The sequence below is a fragment of the Rhipicephalus sanguineus genome, chromosome 1 (genome assembly GCF_013339695.2).
Source record: "Rhipicephalus sanguineus isolate Rsan-2018 chromosome 1, BIME_Rsan_1.4, whole genome shotgun sequence".
Lineage (NCBI taxonomy): Eukaryota > Metazoa > Arthropoda > Arachnida > Ixodida > Ixodidae > Rhipicephalus > Rhipicephalus sanguineus.
Genome location: NC_051176.1, coordinates 196,520,952 through 196,543,417, shown reverse-complemented (window position 1 = coordinate 196,543,417; position 22,466 = coordinate 196,520,952). Strand labels below are relative to the sequence as shown.

General features: G+C 48.7%; 1 protein-coding gene across 1 annotated transcript; it reads left to right on the top strand.

Annotated features, from left to right (window-relative positions):
• Positions 1 to 4,661: 4,661 nt before the first annotated feature.
• LOC119405056 (uncharacterized) lies at positions 4,662 to 22,227 on the top strand. The gene is made up of 3 exons (XM_037671820.2): positions 4,662 to 4,942; positions 15,766 to 15,930; positions 21,309 to 22,227. The coding sequence occupies exons 1-3, from the start codon at positions 4,870 to 4,872 to the stop codon at positions 21,503 to 21,505; spliced, it is 435 nt and encodes a 144-aa protein (XP_037527748.1). The 5' UTR covers positions 4,662 to 4,869; the 3' UTR covers positions 21,506 to 22,227.
• Positions 22,228 to 22,466: the final 239 nt, after the last annotated feature.

Below are 22,466 nucleotides of genomic sequence, written 5' to 3'. Positions count from 1 at the left end.
TTGGTTCCCTGTTGAGCCTCTTATGCATGTGCCGACGGGTAGCGTCTTCTCTGGTTCCTGTGGTGCACCAGGATGTCCGAGTACTTCCTTGGTATGCGCTCAAGTTCTTCTTGATAGCCTATGGTGCAAGCTCACTGCGCGTCGGATATGGCTTGGCATGCATGATCTCGAGCCGCGGTGTGTGCCGCCTGATTCCCTGCGAGAGGCTCGTGTCCCGGCGTCCAGGTAATGGTTGTTGCTTCTACCTTTGCGTTTCTTAAGATTTCAATTCTGCCTTTCCGAGCCGTCCATTCAGGTACCTCCTGCACGCTTCCTGCGAGTCTGTGACCACGTAAACCAAGGCGTTCTTGCATGTTGCGATGGCCAGGGATGGCGTTCTTGCATGTTGCGATGGCCATGTTGCGGTGGCCGCGAGCACAGCGGTAGAGCCAAGCTCTACCGCCGTGCTCGCGTCTTTGGCTTGTGTAGACATGGTGTTCAGTTCTGCATTCATCTCGTCAACAACGCTGATCGCAAATCGGTCATTTGTTCGGTACGCCGCTGTATCGGTGTACCGCGCGCTTTCTTCTTTGGTATTGATGCGTGCGAGTATTTGCTTGAGCGCTCGTATTCTCGCTTGTCTTCTTCCTTTGTCGCACTCTTGATGCATGTTTCTCGGTTTTTTATCTACGTGCACCTTGTCCCTAATATTCTGCGGGATACGTTGAGGCAGGTGCCTGTCATGCTCGATTTGGTAGCCCAGATCTTGGAGCAGTGCCCTTTCCGCATTTGTCTGCTTCAGTCTCTCCAGCTGGTTGGAGGGACGAAATATAAAACAGTCGTTTTCTAAGAAGCGTGCGCAACGTTTTGCCGTGAGTCGCACGCAGTCCGCCACAGTGGTACAGTGGATACGGGGCTCGGCTGCTGAACTGAAGGACGCGGGTTCGATTCCAGCCGCGGCGCTCCCATTTTGATGGAGGCGAAATTCTAGATGCCTGTGTACTGGATGTCAGTGCACGTTAAAGAACACCAGATGGTCGAAATTTCCGAAGCATTTCACTACGGCGTGCCTCATAATCGTATCGTGGTTTTGGCACGTAAAACCCCAGAGATTATTATTATAGGGTCGCACGCATATTGTACAACAAGGCCCACAAAGTGCAATCTCAGTTACGTTGGTCAAAAGGGGTTAATTATCAGTGACCGCCCACGCACTTGAACATGCGCCTTCACTTCGAGGCTTCCTGCACGGTTATCTTGCTATTCTGTCAGGTTCGACTGAAGCCCTATCTTTGAAGGGGCAGAACAGGTCAAAAGTACAACTAGCGGCCGTGGTACAACGATAGTGCGCACGTGAGATGTTTGAAACCAGCATTTTCGCACACAGTGTCGCATGCGCGTCAGCTCTCCGTTCTCCTTGCAATCGACAAGAAAAATGAAATGTCGTGCTGATCGTATTTCTTTCTTTTCACGTACCCTCATTTCTCATCCACCTCCTCGACCTCACCACCACCACCAATATTGTTATCATCATATTTTTTTCCTAAGTCAGGCATTGCACAAGAAAATGTCTATATATATAACACCTGAAGTAAAAGCACCTGATCGTGCTATATGCCCATTTTCTGCATCCTCTGTCGCACCGCTCAAGATGCGCTGTTTAGCGACTTTGTATTCATCAGCATATGCACACTTTAGTGATTTTGCCAGCGTACCTTCATCATATGAAACCACCGGACTATGATTCTTGGCCTCATGGGCCCAACCGATGAGTCCCACTAACGCATATTGCCTAAACTGGAGTTTGTATACTTAGTTGTTTATGCCGATGGACGAACTTCTGGAAAAATAAGAAGAATAGTTGTCACTAAAGAGGAAGTTATTTGCAGCGCCTTCGTCTTGGTGTTGAATTTACACCGAACGTCGTGGAAGGCGAATATGCCTATATTGCAGCACTGTTGACTGGTGAGTTGTGCGTCAACGATGACTTGAATGTATGTGGTTATTGGTTAGCAGAGGCGAGGCAAAATATCGCTACACCCTCGCAAAAGTTATTGGGTGCTGTACAGCATAACGTGAGAACATGCCGGGATTGCCAGAGACGCAAAACGCCTCCATTAAAACCAGCAAGCCTCCTTCGACCAATCGAATTCCCAGAAGCACTGTTCGAACAAGAATGGACTTACTTGACCCATTTCCGATATCATTATTAGGCAACCGATGGATTGTAGTAGCGACAGATTATCTAACCCTATATGCCGAGACAGCCTCTCTGGTCAGGGGAACAGCCTTCGAAGTAGCTGAATTCTTTGTCTCAAACGTAGTTCTACGACATGCTGCCCCTAAGGTTGTTATCACGGACCGAGGAACTGCATTCACAGCCTATTTGACGCAGTCGGTTATGAGACTTACCCATACCTGCCACGGGAAAACAACTGCTTATCATCCTCAAACAAATTGGCTAACCGAGTGATTCAACAGGACGCTGACCGATATGTTGTCAATCAACGTAGACTTGGAGCACCGAACATGGGACAAGGTTTGGGATGTAAAAACAGCGCAAAATATAGACAAGGACAGAGGAAGAGACGACACCGCGCTGTTTTGCGCTGTTTTTACATCCCAAGCATGAACCACCAACTAGCCCAACTTTCGCTATTATGGGACAAGGTACTACCGTATGCCACATTCGCTTATAATACTGCATTGCAAGAGACCAATAAGGTGACGCCATTCCAGCTTGTTTATGGTCGAACAGTTACCACGCCATTAGATGGAATGCTGCCTGTAAGTGACAATGCAGAACACGAACCTGGCTTCAGCGAATTCACAGAGAGAGCCGAAGAGGCACGGCAGCTGGCACGGCACCACATTCAACAACAACAACAACAACAACAACAACAACAACAACAACAACAACAACAACAACAACAACAACAACAACAACAACAACAACAACAACAACAACGACAACAACAACAACAACAACAGCGCATTGACGCGCACCGATACAACCTGCGGTGAAGAGAAGTACGTACCAGGTGACAGAGTATGGACATGGACTCCTGTACGGACGCCTGGCCTCTCTGAAAAACTTCTGCGTTACCGAGTACTTCCCCGAATTAGCCCCATGAACTATGACGTTACGCCAGAAGGACAAGCGAGCTCATCACGACGCCGACTTCGCACGGAAAATGTGCATGTGGTCAGAATGAAGCCATATTACGACAGACAATGAACGTTCTGGTGAACACCTCTATACTCAGCGCCTAATACAACTTTCACCAACGCAAATTGTGGATAACACCTAGTCAACAACCTTGCCGCTACACCCATCGGGACAATGCTTTCTTGGAGGAGGAATAATGATGCAAGACAGACACCATCTTTAAGCTGCGCGCGTAGGTTAGGATGCCTTCCGGGTGGACAACGGAGAGAAAACAAGAAAAGGCAGTGACGCCACGCGCCTTCGCCGCTCGCGATTCTGTAAAGGGGAGAAGTGAAGCGCCGCTCGAGGACATTCTGGCACTCTTGTTCTCCTACGAGGAACGCTGCGCGTATTTTTCGTTTAGTCTACGGATACAAGTAAGCTCATAATAAATAGTTATTCCCAAACTACCTGAATTTTTATTACCGAGTGTGGTCAATCCTATTTAAAGGAAAGGCAGAAAGGTGGCATGAGCTAGCACGCTCAAGTCTGCTACTCTACGCTGGCAAAGAGGGAAAAGGAACGTAGTGCTGAACGATGATGAGGTGAAGGGACCGAGTAGGGACGACCATGTAAAAAGCCGCTCGTACATTAAACCGAAGTTAATATGGAACAATATGGGGCAATGAAAAAAAATTATTGTTTCATGTGATATGTAGCGGAACACTGTCATCCGAGACTAGCGTTCAACGTTCATCGCAAAAATAACTATACAAGAAGAATCAGCAAGCCCGAGCATTATCGCGCTTATTGCAGACAGACCTTATAAACCGGCATTTACTTCAAGCGTAAATCGATTATCCCAGTAAATGCGATGACTTTTTGCAACATTTCAATTTCATAGCTGTTTTACGCATGATATAGATGTAGAAGTTTCAGCTGTGCTTGCTGGAGACTGCTGGACGTAGTAGAATTTCAAGATGTCGTGAACCGGCTTCATTGCGGGGATGTGAGCATTTTCCCCGAACCTACCAGTAGCAAACGTCGAACTTTTATGCCAATACTTCATTTAAGTTTTGTTCGCCTTTGCTTTTGTCTACTCCCGCGCGTCCAGTAATTTGTGTTTCAATCAGCAGCAGCGCAGTCACCCTCGTAGGGCACTTCTTCTTATGTTTTGACATCAATACCTGAGCTAAGAGATTTTTTTCTCGGATATCCCTCTACAGGCGTATCCCGAATGCATTCATTGATGATCGGGTGATATGATTTAGAAAATGACTGGCCAATATTTGCTCATGCCAAATACTCATTCGCAATCACTTCTCTAGCCTCCACTGTCAATCGCGTTCCCGTCACTTTCATAAAACGATGTTTCAATGGAGATGGTGTAGGAAGGCAACGGACGCGGCCAGTGCCGCGGCGCATGCCCGGACGAGGCGCGTTTGTCGGCAGCGGAAGGGAGGCGAAGCGGGCGGTCGAAATGCCCGCGGCTCTGCTCCATTTTCCGCGAGGGAGAGGAGGAGGGGCCCAGCGCTGCTACCGCGACGCCGAGAGCAGGTTGCGCCAACGGCGGCCGCCAGGGCAGCAGCGGTGGCGTTACGGCGGCGGCGCGGGTCCCACGTGACGAACAGCCGCCTGCGAGCACGGATCGGCGGAGGCAGGCTAGGAGTAGGCCGGCAGCGAACACCGTGAGCCAGTCGTCGTGAGAAGTCGAGCATCGGAGGAACCCTGCCGCCCTCGGAATGGCCCCACAGCTGCAGCCCGCGGCCCTGGCCGCCGCCGCCTTCTTCCTGACGCTGGCCACGCTGCCTTCGAGTGAGTGGCGGCCCTAAAGGTCGAACAGAGGTCGGCCTTGCACGCGCCGCTCTTCTGCATGTCCCGCTTTCTCCGCCGGCTCCCCAGCGTCTTCATCTCTCCGGGTTAGAACCTCCGCCGGGATCAGTGCATCGGTTCGCTCGCGCGCGCGATGTGGCCAGCCCCGGCGACAAGCCGGCTCCTGCTGTACGGGTTTTGCCTTGCGGCTTTCTCGCGAAGGCCATTTGCGCCGATCAGTCGGCGAAACCGCATTGAAAAACCTCGTGGCTTAGCGGAGAAGAAACGCGCGCTCACCTCTTCCAACTTTGACAGGCGCGCGCGAATGCAAAACAGATCTCTGTAGGTTGTGCATCCGGTATTTCGCCTTTGATCGCTGGCTCTGTCAATGGGTGACTGTGTTATTCCCCTTCGTTTCATCGCGGAGGCGCAAGAGTACCGCGGTTCTTCACAGTGAGCCAACCTTCTCGCCTGGTTCCGGTATTGAACGTCATGTAGTGGTGGCGCCGCGATTTCGGCGCGTAGCAGCAACCACTCGTGGAACGAAGTGCGATACAGTAGGTAGCTACGTGAAACACTCATGTTTTACCTTGCTGCCTATTGAAAGTAATCGCACGGGATGCATGCTTATGCGGATATAATTCATCGCCCAGCAGCCAGGTTTGATATCCAACCTATGACTGTCCGAGCGGCCACGGTTCCTTAGAACACTATCTTGGGCTACCTTGCAAAATTACATATTGATCGGGCGTAGCTATGCAAATAGACATTAGAACAGCAAGCTGTTTTTATTCCATCTTTCTGGTGGTCAAACAGAAAAATACGTTATGCATACACTCGTCAGAAGCTAGTGTTCAAGTCGCTTCATCCCTCTTGTGTAGGATTTTGCATCTGATGTGTGTGCTGCGTGTGCTTGGACTAACGTATAGCTGAACTCATGTTGGACGACAGGTTACATCTGGTCAACTGTGTCTCATTTTCATTTTTCACGGTATATTTCAAATGCATTAATGGGTCGTCCCTCTGGGAAAAGACATCTTTTCTGCCCGGAGTATAGCGCTACCAGATGTATTAATGTTATGTATAGTGATTGCTCCAAACTGCTTGAAGGCCGCATGCATCGTTATCTGACCTCCATTTACATTCTTTTACGTTACATCTAGTGCAGTTATTCTCCTGTACTCTTTACTAGCTGAACCTGAACGAGGAGCTAAAATGGCATGCTCACTAGGAGATCATGCACCATTTATCTCCATTAGGAAAACCTAATTTACACGAATTAATAAATTATTTGGCTGGAAACTGATTATATCGTAGGTGGTGCCGCATGCATAGGATGGACGAGTGATGCTCATGAGAACGAGGCATCATGACGCTCTTCTTTGGAGCTTTCCAGTAACCTCACGGTTGACTGGAATCACTCCTTTCATACATTTTCTATTACAGCCCCTTATTTTACACCGTTATTTAGCACGTGACCTCGTGACCTTGCCGGGTTAGTGTCAGGGGCCGTAACCGAAAGCACTGAGTAGCACAGCAACAATTAAAATAAAGTTTTCGAATATTAAAGGTATTCCAAGTCAAATTGAATGTTTCACGTGTAGTAAACATGTTCAATAAAACCGACTGATGGGCTAGCTTTTCCTTGCGCTAAAACATAAGATTTGTATTAAAAATGTCATACTGCAATCAATACCTATGCACAGATAGCTAGCAGAAAAAATTGCGACTTTTTTTCTTGGTTGCTGCACCTCGAAAGACTTCAGTGCCCGCGAGAAGCGCACTCGATCGCGCCTATACTAGATATAACAAAAAATTGCTTATGCAACGCATGGCTGCACGCGCACGCGAAAGCAGAGGATGAGACGGTCCGATGCACACACGCATAACCAGTACGGGTTGGTGTGCACGCAGATGACAGTAACTACGCAAGGTCAAAGGCCATTTAATATCGTCGCTGTACGTTACCGGTGTTCCGCAAGTTATATCATACGTTAAACGATGGCGCGTGGAAATGGCCTATTGCGTAATAAGCCATCTAGGTATAAGTGCGTGAACTGTGTAGTTCGATCGTCTGAACACATTCGTCGCAAACGTTTCGCCGTCAGAGATGTGCAGTACGTATGCTGCCCACGCTACTAGGATGAGACAAGCAGGATGCGTGACGTCCTTCAATCTTATTGGAGACCTAACTCGCAGGATGCGTTTCGAACAGTGGCGTCGAGGCACGACCTCTCCGAATAATGGCCCACTGAACAGCTCTTCGGTACTCCTAGATGGCCTTGCTGACGGTCCGTAGTCTTGCCGCGGTATCCTGAACAATGGGTGCGGCCGAGTCTCGCTCACTGCAATGCAACCATGTCGGAATCGGATGTGCGCTTGCGTATGCTGCGTCACTGAGCCTGCTTGTTCAGTATTCGCCTGCCTCCTATGAGTGAGTCGTTCTCGTTCAACGGGATATTATACATAGCTGTAAGAGGACAAGTGGCACGACCTCTTCCAAAAGCCAGCATGAGTTCCCGTCGCTGTACGGGGTGGTTAATATGTCGCGTGTGTTGATTACGCGGCTCTCGCGGTGGCATTTTTTGAAGAAGTGCATCATGCTTCAGTAGCATTGCGCGTGATCCTTTTCTTGCTGTGCGACGCAAAGTTGATGATAATTTCGCATGTGTAGACCCAGTGACTAACAGAAAGTTGAACCTGTGATGTACTGTGTGGTCAGCGCGATATAGCTCTTGCTTGTTTTCACCTATAAAACCTTACGGGAGAATCGGCAAAATCTGTGCAACGGCGTGCATCTTCGCTGGCACCCTGTACTTTTTTCTTTCCACGAAACATGCTACACGGCAAGACAAAAAGAACATAGAGCAAACTCAAGTATGACAAAAAAAAAAAAGGAAATGGCGCCGTTTTACACGTACCGGGTAGTCCGCTCTTAAGTGAAACACGTCTTTAGTCTTCCTTTTAATATAACTTACGCTTATTTTACTTATTTTACTTTGACAGAGCGAGGGAGAGAAAACGGCCACGATATGGGGCGTAACGAAAATTTCAATTATTGAAAGATTTTACCGTCAGGACTTCGTAGGAAAGTCACGTCGCTATGATCGTCTGCATATATTAATGAAGCGTTTCTCACAAATGTGGGCGATACTATGTATTCTGCGCGTTTAAGTGTTCGTTCCTCGTTTCCACAGTTTTGTCGCGGCGTAAATTCTGCCATCAAAGTCTGTCTGCTATCGAAATGGAATAGCAGCATGTTATCAATCTAAGTGCAGCGAACAGTCGTATAGCATAAATGCTGGTCCTGGTTACACTCGCTCGACATTAAAAGATAAACGTGTGCGAGAAAGCGGACGGATGCATCGAAGGTCGTGACACTGGGCGGCGAGCCGACTTGCCATTCTGCTTCTTTCGCGAGCAGCAGAAGAGGCGAAAGATGAGGCCGATACAACGCGAAGGGGTGGAAAGGGGCGCTACATGGAAGCGCCCCTGCGCGGTCGTGCTTTGCACCCAACGTGCCGGCAGCGGCGGCAGGCGCTCTTTTTTGCGCACGCCTCGTTTGGCTCGGGGACCAGCGATCTGTGACGCTGGTTTAGCGCGTTTCGCAAGGACGTGCCGGCTGTGGCAATGGCTGCGAGTCGACCGCATGCGGCACCAATCCGAAAATGAGAAGGGAAATGGGTGGCGCGACTGTACCAAGGCCTCGCGCGACCGCTCTATGGTGCCTCGGCTTTCTTCGTTCAGTGTAGAAGTAGTTCGTTAGCGCTGTCGTTTGCGTCGTCACCTGCACGACGCTAGCCGGCCGGTGCAGCCGTGCCTCTTTCGGTGCACTGCCCCTGCGGTCCACGGTTTCCCATGTCTATAGCGCACTCGGCTATTGTGTATACGTTAAGGCAAAAACATCCAGAACAAAAACAATATCTGTACCGGCGAACTAAGAAATCGATCGCCCAGGTCAACGACATTGGTGCAGACGATCGCTTTTAGCTAAACGTGACTGCAGACGAAGGCGCCTGTGTATGTGTGTGTGTGAGTGTGTTAATCTATTAGGGGCATTCTCCTTAAGCCATTTAGAAAGGGCTGCCGGTGTTAGGCGGAAAGACCTGGAACATGATTCAAAGTGAATACATAGCTTTCTGAAGAAGACACGCCGAGTAGAAAGGCACATAAAGCGGCGCCCGTGTTTTCACCTTCACCTGCTTAGCGTGCGCTCTTAAGACGTGGTATCAATGTTTGCGATTTTATGCAAGTGTGTTGACTCGGCCGGCCCCGATCGACACACGTGCGCCAAACCTTCGCCTCATAGATCAGAAAGAAGGCATTGCAGACTCTATCGCTAACTTTGACGTAACCAAAGCGTGTAGACATTCTTGGAGTCGTGTGCGGAGGCTTCTGTGTTTCAGAAATCGAATGTCGTGACGGCGCCGTTTTCGCCGTCGCTCGAATATTGCGAAAGCGTTCAAGGTCGACGCACTGTTTCATCGTAATGTCGCAAAGCTTGCTTCAAGGCTGGTTGGTTTCACGTATGATCATGGTTGGTTGCATGCCCCCACGTACGCAGAGCGCAACCTTTCTTCAATGATATGCTATACGTGGATAACCTGGGACCTGTGAAGCCAGCTTGCAATGGAGCCAAGGAAAGCGTAGGGATCGCTCTTGTATTTAGTTTCTCTAGTGATACAAATAAAAATAATTTGCTTAGTTTTGGGTGCACGTTAAGTGTTTAACGCCAGGTGGTCGAAGCTGATTTGGAACCCTTCACTTCGGTCAGCTTATACTAGACCCTCTTTTGATTTTATACGCCGAACTCGAGCATTTACTTCCTTTACTAGTGCGGAAACGACTTCAGAGGGAGGAATAGGGAACAAGGGTCAGAACAAGGGTGATTTACGCGTACTCGTTCTCACCGTTTGGGCTTGTGTAGGCGCATCGCAAGGTTCACGTAGTTTACTAGAGTTCTCAGCAACACTGCGTTTCCGCTGACACGTGAGAATGCCCTAGGGTAGCGCAAACGCTGCCCGGTAATCATCTACCACTGCGCCGAATCGTACCCACTGAAGGAGGGGGCATGAATGGAGGCGCGACGGCGCATGGGTGGCAGTCTGGCCCGCTGGGAGAGTCGCCCTTGGGCAAGTCGCTAATGCCTGTTTATGCCCTCTCCTCCTAGACAGAAGTTCCGAATAGGGTGACGCGACGGCGATATCACGTTCAAAAGTGCTTCAAATGGGGCTAGTTGGAGTGGTATAAGGAAGGTAAAAATGATGCACTGCAGAGGTGCACACGCACCAACAATAACAAAATGCGACGTCAGTGCACGTCAAATAATCCAGTTGGTCGAAATTATCCGGCCGTAAGTACTGTAATTGGGGTCCTTGGATGCCCGAGAACTAGTGCTATGGCGTCACCAGTGCGCAGCAAAGGTGCTGGAAAAAGAATCACAGCGGATTTTTTTTTTTTATTGCAAGCTTTGCTTGAAGCGTACAGCAAACAGCTAATCACCCCCTAGCGACATTCACGGCGAGTTTTCACGGCTCTCTCCGAACTAAGATGACCAAAAATTGTTTTCAGCGCAGCCGGTTCCAAGCGCACTCCCTTCTCTTTGTGAAAGCGGTAAAACTAACATAGCCAATGTAGTTTTTGCTTATGCAGCCTGTACATACATCTTTTTCACAGCGAAGCTGTTTAAGCCGTTCGGTGTGCGCAGAAACACCTCGCCAAGCGATGACGGCACCGTGCGTCGCCTAGCAACGCGTCGGAGGAACGAAAGGAGGTAGTGAAGGGGAGAGGAGGAGAAGAAATAAATAAAACGAAATAAAATTTCTTGGTGATGCGGGATTCGAACCCGGGTACCCACGGTCCGAAGGCGAGCGTCGTAACCACTCGGCTATCCAGGCACTCCAGCAGAACAAGCATTTATGGGTACTATATGTCTGCGTTGCAATGGGCGAGAGAACGAGAAAAAGAAAGAGAAAAAGAAAAGTAGAGAGATAAACACAGAGAAAGACAGGGAAAGAAAGAAAGAAAGAAAGAAAGAAAGAAAGAAAGAAAGAAAGAAAGAAAGAAAGAAAGAAAGAAAGAGAAAGAAAGAAAGAAAAGAGAAAGAAAGCGGTACAGAAAGAGAGAGAGAGCCTCAACTTGGCTTTTCGAGGCTTAATTTCCCCCCTTTGTGCTCATGTGGCTATATCTACGTTTAAATGGCTATCTCTAGGCTAGGCTTGGCTGGTACGCTAAGGAAGGCCGCCCAGTTCCGCTGTTCCTTCAGGCTTGGCACCACCAATGGGAAGGTGCCCTAACATTTTTTTTTTTTTTTGCCTGCCTCCTGTACGTTATCGAGCAGTAGATTCCCGAATATAATGTTCAGCATCGGCAGCAGGCCACTGCCTGTTGTCGTAGATTTACGACCTCGGTAAACCATGCAAGCGGTGAATGGCATGATGTCATGCACCTGCGGTAGCTGTAGTGAACACTTTTTAAATGCTGTTCCAGGCGTTGTGGCCAACGACAGTTGCGAGCATTTGTCGACGGATCTTGTCACCTGTCTGATGTCGTTCCCTATTTCAGGCGAAAAAAAAAAGAAATAAGTATAAAAAGCTTGCGGCACTGTCACAGCTCGGTCACAAAGTATGAGGCTTCCATTGTAGAACGAAGCTGTTGTAGTTGTCATGCCGGAGGCAAACATCGTAATGAATTAATCGTAAATAATACATTAAGAGGTCCAATCCAGCCAGTTTCATTTTTCGGACACGATCTATATCGCTCCGGAAACTAACGAACCTAACGACTGCGCCATCAGACAAGCTTCTTGGCTTTGGTTAGGATGTTTGTTTATTTTTTTTTATAGGGAAGTAAATGAACGAGGCGTGCTATGCGGCGGGAAACAGAAGGTTCAGGCAAACCGCATGGGTGGTGCAACAGTTGAGCGTTATGTAACGGGTTCGATTACCAGTGCTGTGAACGCGCAACCGGTTTTTCTAAAAGGGACAGAGGTGGCCTAACCAGGCGCTCGTTTCTGTATGGGTACTCGTCTCGAAAGGTGGTATCCCACCTGATTCCCTCTTCCCATTTTTTCCCACTCCCGTTTTCCCCCTCACCACAGGCGCGAGCTGTGCTCCCTTCTAGGGTACAGGGGTAGTGTCTTTCCCTATCTAAACTCCATCTCCCTCTCTCGAAACTGTAGGCTGGACTTCGGTTGTGGACCGTTCGCTCTTCATCTCTTCTAGATAGGCTTCGTCAGTGTTAAGCGGACATCTTACGGGGTGTCTATGAGCACCTAGTGAGCGCAGCTATCTCTAAATGCTCGGTGAGATCGTTGAGTCGTCTGCAGCGTTTGTCGCTGGCGAGTAACTCTTCTCTGGTTAACTTGGACTGGCTGGTACTTACCTAGCTTGCTAACGACTGTTTACCGGTTAATCTGCCGAGCGATATGCTAAGGGTGACGATAATTCCATTATGACAGTGCATGATTCCTGTGCCTATAAGGTAGGCCGAAAATTAGACTATATGACACTCGAAGCCGTACATAGGCGTCACATTGAGCCTGCTTTTGTCCGCTGATTGCCCCGTAAGTATTCACGGACGAGGTAATATTCCATCTCCTTCATGCACAACGTAGTGTCGATTTTCATGGCAGGCGCACAGGCCCCCTGCGCATAACGTTCCATTGCCGGATAGGCTTCGCTGTGTGCTCACCGGCTGCTAAGCGCCGCTGGGTGGCTGTGCCGCATTTGTAGAATGACTTTGGGATGAGCACACACTGACAGGCCTGCGATACAGCTTAACGGCGCACATCAAATAGTGATAGAGAACGGTAAACAGACATGGGGACTGGGTGCCAACGCCAATATGTGCGAGCGGCAGCCGTGTGTTGACGTCCTGTCGTCACCGCCCGTCAATGTCTCTGCTGACCCACACGGATGGAGGGACGTTACTAGCAGTGCTTTGTCTCCTGTCGCTTCGAGTTCGCGTTCGATCTTCAGAGAAACTTCTGAATGTCTTGCTCGCAAAATGTGGTCAGCAATAGCGGCATTGTGGGACATGGCATGGGGCCGCACCACGATGAACATGGCTCGGTCATGCTTAGCGTATACACCGCCGCGCGTCTTGTTCTCCGGCGGTGCGCACGAGCTTTCATGCGCTCACAGATTGCTGTCGTGAAGCGCGGTCCTCGTCCCTTCTTGTCGCCGCTCCGTATCGCCAAGACGGTGCTAGCCACTCGAGATAGCGGCCACTTATGTGTGGAGGATGACGATCTGGCGGTGAGCACACAGACTGCAAACGCGCAAGCCGCGTCCCTCGGCTTGAGGAGGACCGAGTCCGGTGCGCCAAAACCTCCTGGAAAAACACTCGAGATCTACCGGAATTCGCTGGCGTGCTCCGTGTTCTTCAAGGGAGTCTCTGGAAGTTTGCCTCGTAAAGAATATGCTCCCTTCACTCGACGCCTTGTGCCGATTTTTCGTTACAAGGAATCGCTGGCGAGAGGAGTCTTCCCCGTGTACACTCCCGATGAGCTGTGCTCAAACTTGCCCGAACACTGGCGCTTATTAACTCCCGCACGGGTACCTTCAAAAAATAAAAATAAAGATTATATATATATATATATATATACGACTCTCTAATTTCGTCAGTTTTTTGTTGTCGCGTTCTACGTTACCTCTCGCTACGATATGACAGGTCTGATAAGGTTGGCTGTATTACATAGCATCGAAAGAGGCCAGATACTGAGTGATACGCGTAGCGAACGGACTATTTCAATCTAATTAAGGTAATTTCTATGTTGATGTCAGAACCATATAAAGTTAGGACTTAAAGTGATAATAAACTCGTACGCAATACGTTTGTTTTCACTGTCGCTGCGCAAGGCCACATTTGGCCTCCCTGTTCGGGCAGCCAAGCCCAAAACATCGAACGCACTTACATCTGACTGTGCCTTGACTGTACGAAACGCTATGCCGCTATTCTGGTTACAGTCTATAGCCATGATTAAACATACTGGCGCACTTTACGAGTGTGGGGAAACGATATTTTGTCAGGCGCATACACGAGAAAGCGTGTATGTAGTGAGATGTTATAAAACATTTCGCGTTTTAAGACGCATATACGTTTGCATATCCATTATTAGTATATGTATATGCGCGTGTATGACAGATACAAAAGCTCACACCCTTTCCACGCGTTTTTGATTGATTTGATTTGATTGATTTGTTTTGATTTGATTTGATTTGAACCCGCAAGGGGCTTATACGCTGTATAGCCAGCGGCGTGCTAAAATTTACCCATACGGCGCGCTGGTCGCTTAATAACCTGGTACCGCGGTGCAGCTCGAAACGCATTGCGAGCTTTGATGCTTTCATATACGAGGACCACGCGGTGTTGTCGAGGCGCCGCTCACCAGGTCAGTGAAGCCGGACCCCTCTCGCCGGTGACCTATTTTTTAGCGGTGGGGTGCACTACCGGAGCTTTTATTGCGGCGTAGGACGTCAGGCGGGCTTTGCGTCACAAGATAGAGAGAGAGAGAGAGAAAAAAAAGGCTGCTCGTTTTTGCGCCGGCGGCACGTTTGCTGCCGGACGACGCAACTGTAATCTCGAGGTGCGCCGATAACCGGTTCGCAGAAGATATGTCAAGTGTGACGCATGGAACGGGCAACTGCCTCTGCAGTGTGTGCGTTTCTTCCTTCGTCTGGCTGTAATCTAATGTTTTTCCACTCAAGTGGAAGCTTTAGCTTGAAGCAAACTTGAATTGTTCTATACAAAAATGCGTAAAACGCGGCAATGCTTTTCTTAGACGACTGCTGGGCTGATTTTCGTGTATGTATATATATATATATATATATATATATATATATATATATATATATATATATATATATATATATATATATATATATCGTTTGGGAAAGAAAGTTATGTTCTAGCAAGTCAGTAGGAAGCAGAAAGCGAAATCTTTAAGTAAGTTGATTGTTTTTACAAACCTTGCCGAAAAGTGACAATCTTGCACCTAAAGTGACGTCGCGGTTCTTTAAACAGTATCTGCTATTGCATCTGAAGCTGAGAAATTTCGTGTGTACATTTGCAGCTTACGTGAAATTGTTACTATGTTTACGAGAATTTTGTAAAAGGCCTACTCACGAATTGTTGATATGTTTTACGGTGCTGTATGAATAATAAATTTAGTCTGTTTTGGATGTATTGTTGAGTGTAGTTTGCAGATGCCAAATCGATACACGTGTAGCCGTTCATCACAAAACTCAGCACGACAGCAGAAGTTTCAACAGCAGGTAAGCAGAAGGTACTCAGGCCAACGCCGCGAAGAATAAATGAACGAAGAACTGCCCGGCGCTCACGCGCAGGGGGGCGCGCTCATTTCTTTTTTTGGACTATTTGTTTTGGACCGCACACGACCTTGAAAATAAACATTCAAGGCTTTCGCCTTAATTAGAGGCATAAAATGGAATCAGCTCGCCAAGAACAGGTTGGATTGTAAATCAATGGGAGAGGCATTCGTCCTGCAGTGGGCATAAGATAGGCTGACGATGATGATGCGATGATTATGATGATGATTGATACGGCGCATCGCTGTGCTTTTTTCATTCGATGTAGGCCAGGTCTTTTCGCTGGTGCTTGAAATCTAATATCTGTGCCTGTTAAGCATTGTACCAAGAGTGCACAGCAGCCGCAATTAGATCAAAACTAGATGGTGTGCGTCGGCTGATGCCATGTTTATCGTGCAGCGCTCAACGGCGTCCTGCGAATGATGCCCATATACGGGTAGAAGAGGCAGGGACGTCACCGTTGCTAACGGTGCTTCCAAATGTTTCCCTTTGCAGCTACCAGTGCCATCCGGTGCTACGAATGCAACTCTGCCACTAATACCGAATGCGATAGCAACCCGCAACCTGAAATGCTGAAAAACTGCAGTGATCAAAGCAAGGGCTCCAAGTACACGGCCTGCAGGAAGATTGATGAAAACGTCGACTTCGAAGTCAATGGCTGTAAGTAAAGATTACAACTTTTGATCGTATGCGCTGCCGAGCCTGCGGCTTCTGTAATCACGACAGCATTGAAAATAGACCCACGTTCACTCTGACAAGTCCGAGGTTTTTCTTCTTCATTTTTATTCCTTTGCTTTTGGAAGATGCACGCGATCAAAGCTCTATAGTCTGCATGTACTTCTGACTTTGATTTGAGAAACCGGGGTGGTCGGTAACCAAATATTGAAGCCGTTGAGACGTCAGTTTCACACGCTTGACACCTGCCCATGTGTTCATTTAGGAGGCGTTCCTCGTTGCTCGTGACGCAAACGCAGTGCCGGGCGAATGAAAGATGTTTTGTTTTTGTGTTCTCAGTGTGTCTTTTTTTTTCTTATCACTTAGGATGAGTCCAGATGCGTTAAATGCATAGTGTACACAGGGTTCTGTATTAGGGGGAGCCAAGTTTCACCGTTTTGCACCCCCCCCCCCTTCCTCAATAGGTTGAGTCCGAAAGAAAACAGCTTAGCAATGGAGGCAAAAATGAAAACGAAGCGATGACGTGCTTCTGACAACGGCCTGCCTTTGGCCTCCGGCTTACTGGGGGTGAAGGCGGGAAGTAGACAGCTCTTGGGGATGCAGCACCGGTGGTCCTCGGCCGCCATTATCGTAAAAAATCTGCTTGGCCATAACCCTGCACCTTAAACAATGACGGGACAGGTCCGACTGAGTGAAGGTATGGCCAGACTTGACGCCCCTCTTAGATGATTAGGTTTGGGCGGCGTCACCTCCCCCCCTGCTCCCCTCCTCCCGGTGGTGCCGTTTTCCAATCAATGGAACGATTTACTCCCAACATTGCGGGTTTACTGCGTCCCAACTACCCTTGTGCCCTTCTAAAGTGCACATCTGCGAGCCACGACTGCTGCACTAATGTTGGCTGTTACACTGTTGAGAACAGATTTATATGACGAGTCTTGATTGGCTTCTATACGGTATACGATAAGTATGCCGCTGAAAGGAGAACTTCCGCTTGCGTGGTAGTTTTGCGGAGGGCCCATTTATTGGTTGGGAGCGGCGCAGAGGAGCACAACAAAGGGATCGAGACGATAAACGCAGATGTTTACTTCATCAGCACCGTGTCCGTCGTCTGGCTCTTTTTGTCCTTTTCCCTCGCGCTGCCCCCAACCACGAATCTCAACAAACTTTCCCACTTCGCTGCTCTTCTTTAAGGTCTTTTTCTTTTCTTATTAAACGCCCATAAAGAGTTTATAATATAGGCTTGATTCGCTCAGCGGGAAAACGCGATAGTCAAGACTTCAAAGTAATGCGGCGTAAGCTACGCGTCTACCACTAACGCCTTCATAAGAAAAACGTGCTTGCACTACAGTGAAGATGCACTAGTGATTAACGACGCAGGGGTGGGGGCAAAGTTTCAACTTTTAACATGTTGATTTCTCGCTTAAAATTGAAATACTTCGAGCAAGCTCACTCAAGCAAGTTTTTGACTGTATTGCTGTCAAATTCACTTACACTGGCAAATGTTTAGATGAACCGCAACAATCGGAAAATTATAGCTGAGGACATGGCAGTGGTGTCGTTTTCTAATCAATGGAGCAATTTATTCCCAACATTGCGGGTTTATTGCGTGGTGCAACATATTCAGTCAATAATTTACGTTGAAGGCTAACGATATCAGAGAACAAAGTGAGAATAAGAAAGCTAAGAATTCCTTAAAGGTTCCTAAACCAGCCCCAGCTCTGCTTTTACTTTGACGATGCATGTCGGATAATTAAAATGAAGACCCACAATGGAGGCCACGCGTCAGAGAACAGTCTCTACATTTCCCATGAAAAGTTTAGTGCTCACGAACCGAAAAAACTGGACAAAAGTATGAATTTCTATATTGTCCTTGCCTGTCCTTCGTCCACGTCCAGTTTTCGCCCTTTTACCTGAGCAACGGTACAAAAGGTCAAGGGAGCGGACCACATGAACGCCAACTTCCAACTAACATGGAAAAAACAGCGCAAAATTTTGACAGGACACAAGACGAAGAAGGCACGGCAACAGCGCGGTTTTTCCCCTGTTGCAAGCATGAACCAACTTGCCCAAGTCTCAACCCTAGCAAACTTCCAACCATTTATTTATTGCGCGGAGGCTAAAGATATACAAAAACAAACAAACAAACAAGCAAAGTTGCAGCAAACAAAGAATGCGCAGATGCTCACACACAGACCAGCAAATTATAAGTGTGGTGGACACCTCAGCCGGATTTTGAGTGGACGTGAGGGAAGGAGCAGGGGCGGTTTAATCATAGCTGAGCGATTTCCTTGTTAGATAATTGAAAGGATACCGTGTTTATGCAATAAGGGCTACGCCTTAAAATGGTGAAGGCCTCGATGACTCTGCGTGTCCGCCGATTTGTGCGTCTTTTGACAACGTCCTTTTGGCCTGCACTCCGGCAGCGATCGCTTCCTGGAGCCTGCCAGAAATCTGAAACCGAAGCATCCTGGCCTTGTACTACTAATCAAACAAACAAGCCAACATCCGCAGCACCTTCTGAACAGTGATGCGGCCGCACGATTCCTATATACATGCTTATACACTTGGACAACCGTACGTGCTCTTTCGTAGCTCTGGTTCAAATATTTCGTGCGTAATGTCCAGAGATGCGGAATGTCAGCAGCACTTGCACATTGATTCCTTAACGAACTTTCACTAAAACAAGTAACACAAAGCCGTAGGGTAGTTTTCGTTATTACCTGCTGCCAATCACTCTTGACGACGGTGCAGATCCCACTGATCAGTGGAACTGTGCCAAGAAATCGCGAACCAGCGTATGAATTCCCATTAGATGTAGTGTGCACGACCGACCCATCGCTTTCTCTGCCGATTTGTCGCATCTGCAGTACTGTCGTGACCCAGACACCACAAGCAAGCACCCGTGTTTGTCATCCATTCTGAACGGTGCTACCTTGTGAGACCGCGCGCGTCGGGCGAGGGTCGGTCTCTTTGCACGCGCTGTCGCCTCGTGCGTCCTTTTTCTTTTCTTTTTTTCGTGTAAAAGTGTCAAGGCCGCGCTGTGCAAGCGCGTGCCGCGCCTCAACGCCCGTCCGTGGAAGGGACAGCCCTGCATGAAAGACGCTGCCTCAGCGTGCACGGCAGTGATGTTCCTCACCTGATAAACTGTCACCATGGCCCGATTTCCCTTTGCAACATGTGCGGCAGTTACGGCTTCTTGTAATGCCGAAGCTGCTCTCGTTTCTCATCCCCGCATCAAAATTTGGATGCTGTGCATGAGCAGCCTGGTTGCGCTGTTAAACGAAAGCCCGCTGAAATGAACATTCTTACTTGTTATTTGCATTAAAAATTATAGGGCGGTAGCGTTACAAGAATACAAACCAAGCGAATCATGCAATAATACTCCTGTGAATACCGGGCCATTGCAACACTCCTGTCAATGGGGCAGCCGACGAAGGAGCACGAAGGGCACATCGAAAAGATGCTATGCTTTACGTCCCAATATCAAAAATGAGTTACGCTGAATTATTAAGGTAGCATCTTTCAAAATGTGTAGAAATACATGGTTTCACCAGAGTTCTAAGCACTTTCATTTATGCGGTATCGATCCACTTATTGAATTCTAAATTCCGTTATTTTAGATAGTAGTGTGGAAACCCTTATTCATAGGTTAAGGCCATAGGTACGGCCTACACAAAATATTTACACTGAATTGGCCGTGCTTAAACTCCTGAATGCTACTGCGGATTTATAGACGGAGAGTTTTTTTTTTTTTTGCGTTAGTTTGCCCTGCGGCATCAATACATATTACACAAAATGGTGCAGTTGTGTTTCCTCCATGAAGTCCAGGAGGGACCTATGGTTCGGACCGTATATCCATCGCTGCAAGTCCGGTGGCCTGGTGTGCTGAAGTCCTGCACGCCGCAGGTAGCGTCGACGAGCCGCTTGTAGCCCAAGACATGTCCATAAGAGGTGGTTCAGGTCTGCGTCCCGCACCGGCGCAGGACAAAATGGGCAGAAGTTGTGTCGATGTAGCCCCACTTAGCGCGGATTGAAGGCGTCACAGCCGCACTCACGCAACTCTTCGGAGCGATACCTCCTCTTGACGAGTAAGTCCACTCGGGAGGTCATGACCACGCGGATGTATGAGAGCTCGCGTGGTGCGCCGAAGACTTTCTTTGTGAATGTCCACAGTGTCAGAAGGTGGCAACAGGAGCAGAGGTAAGGGGTACATGATGGTTACAGGATGGCATGCGGCATCTGCCGCGGCATGAGCCAGAATACTAGACCGGCGAATCCAACATACTCGAACAGAGCACGGATAAGCTTTTGCACAACGATGAAATTGCACTGCTACACCCACAGAAAGGTCTACGCGACGGAGTGCGCGCACCGATTGCGTCGAGTCCATGTAAAGGATAACACTTGATGGGTGTTGCATCTCGACGAGCGGTTGAAGTGCGGCAAGACCATCACAGAGGGCAACTAACTCGGCTAGTATGTAATGGGGGTGTCTAATGCATAAGAGCAGGTCTGGTTGGCATGTGGGTGAGATGGGCACACTAAGGAAGTGTGCAGTATAGATGTCAACCCGGCGTCCACATATGCTCTTAGTTCAAGTGCCTGGGGTGCCAAAGATAAAGGGCCGAGCGGTGTGCAAAATCAGAATTAATGACGTTAAGATCACTCAGTATAGAAAAACTTTTGAGCGCGTGGCGAACCAGAGCCTTACAACATTTTAGCGCTCTAAAAGAGTTAAAACGTTTTCTTGAAGGCAGTGGAATGGTTACCTCTTATTAAAGCAGTTCCTCTTACTTTAAAATCACTTAGTATATGCATGTCGTAGTCTGTTATGCCGCGCTGTCTGTTGTGGTGCCTCTATGCGATAATTCACCTACATCATTTATGTACTACCCGCTGACTAGAGACCGTCTTATTAGATTACATTATTATTTCTTTACTTGAGACTTTCTTTCGCAGTATCATGGCGTTATTTAAATTGTACATTGTATGTGCCACGTATTTTCTTATGCTGACGTTTCATGTTCGATTCCTTCGAGAGCTAAGGAGTAACCGGTGCCTCTTTGTGCGCCAACGTCTCCTTACATCCTATCAATAAAAAAAAAGTGCGTCTTTGTTCAGCCGTAGTTTGCCATCGCGTGAACGAATGTGGACCCTCCAAACGCGCGTGTTGAAAAGCACCCCGTAGTCTTTTTTCTCATTTGAGGCCCGCTAATTTTTCAGGCATACCGCTGCGTCTCCGCAGTGCAGGTCTGTTCGCACTATTGATTTATTTCGTTTCCCGTCGATGAAAATGTCAGTCGAAGGGTGACCGCGCATAGTGTTCGCCGATGTGCGCACTCACCCCGTCTTTTTCTGCGCAGTGCCAGCCGTCAAGCGCGTGGTCCGCATGTGCGCCGTGGAGGGAGAGCCGGACAGGCCGTGCTACTACAAGGCCGGCTTCGGCGGACGCGTCAACGTGTGCCACTGCTTCGAGGACGGATGCAACAGCGCCAGCGTGCCGGCCGCGGCTCTCGGCCTGGCGGCCGTCGGCGTTCTACTGGCGCTGCGGGTTGCGTAGCGGCGCGGACCCAGCGCGCCCGTGCAGCGCCGCCCCCGTCGTGAGCCCCACAGCCGGGCTGTTGTGCTCGGGACAGATGCCGATAGCGCCGCCGGACCATAGTCTTTGAAAGTTTCCTTCTCTGCCCAACCTTGGTGACTCGGTTTCCAGTAGCAGCGCCGTCGCTAACCACCTGTTGTACCTCAAGTCGGTCCCGTATGCTCAGAACCAGCATTCCAGCTAGCGTCCCCGGTTTGCTATTTGTCTTCAGAGGCAGCAGTTACATGCGTTCTTCATTCATAAAAACACACCTCTCGACACGTTCCTTTCGCCAAAGCATGCGCGTCCAGGCAGGCCGTGGTGCACGGCTACCCTTCCGAAGCCGACACGGCCTGCGAAGCTGCGCGCCTCTCCGACTTACTTAGCGTCTGATCATTAAACAGAGAAAAAGGAAATAAAAGAGGTAAAACATAGGATGTTGCTGCTTCACACGCGTCACTTGCTTCGCTCATACCACGCTGCCATAGCTGACGGGTGCGAAGCTGCAGTCTGCAGGAGACTGCGCACACATCCCACGATCTATATGGGCATGCCTGTTGAAAGGACGTTCGATGTCGACCTGTGTGCTCTATTCTGCAACACTTCTACAGTTACTATCAAATTCGTGCGCGTAGCGGAGCGCGGTTAGTGATCCTCCTACATACGTAGATGAGATGTACACTAATAAAAAAGAGAAAACAGGACGTCGCTCGCTTTTTGTTCTTGTTATTCACCACGTGCATGTTAACGGCATAGAGCACCAACGCAAGGTTACGAGGACGGGACAGGACACTTCACAAAACGACGCACTCGGGCAGTCACGGCTGTCATGTGAAGAGGCGGTTGACTGGCCTTGCTTCGAATGACATTTCAGTGCTGTTACGGACCCAACATCTGTGACACCGGTTGATACTCGTATGGTCTTGTGTAAACGCAGTATCGA

Coding starts and splice junctions, on each gene's coding strand:
- LOC119405056 (XM_037671820.2), top strand. CDS start 4,870: ATGGCCCCACAGCTGCAGCCCGCGGCCCTGGCCGCCGCCGCCTTCTTC. Junction 4,943..15,765: donor GCTGGCCACGCTGCCTTCGA/GTGAGTGGCGGC, acceptor TTCCCTTTGCAG/CTACCAGTGCCATCCGGTGC. Junction 15,931..21,308: donor CGACTTCGAAGTCAATGGCT/GTAAGTAAAGAT, acceptor TTTTCTGCGCAG/TGCCAGCCGTCAAGCGCGTG.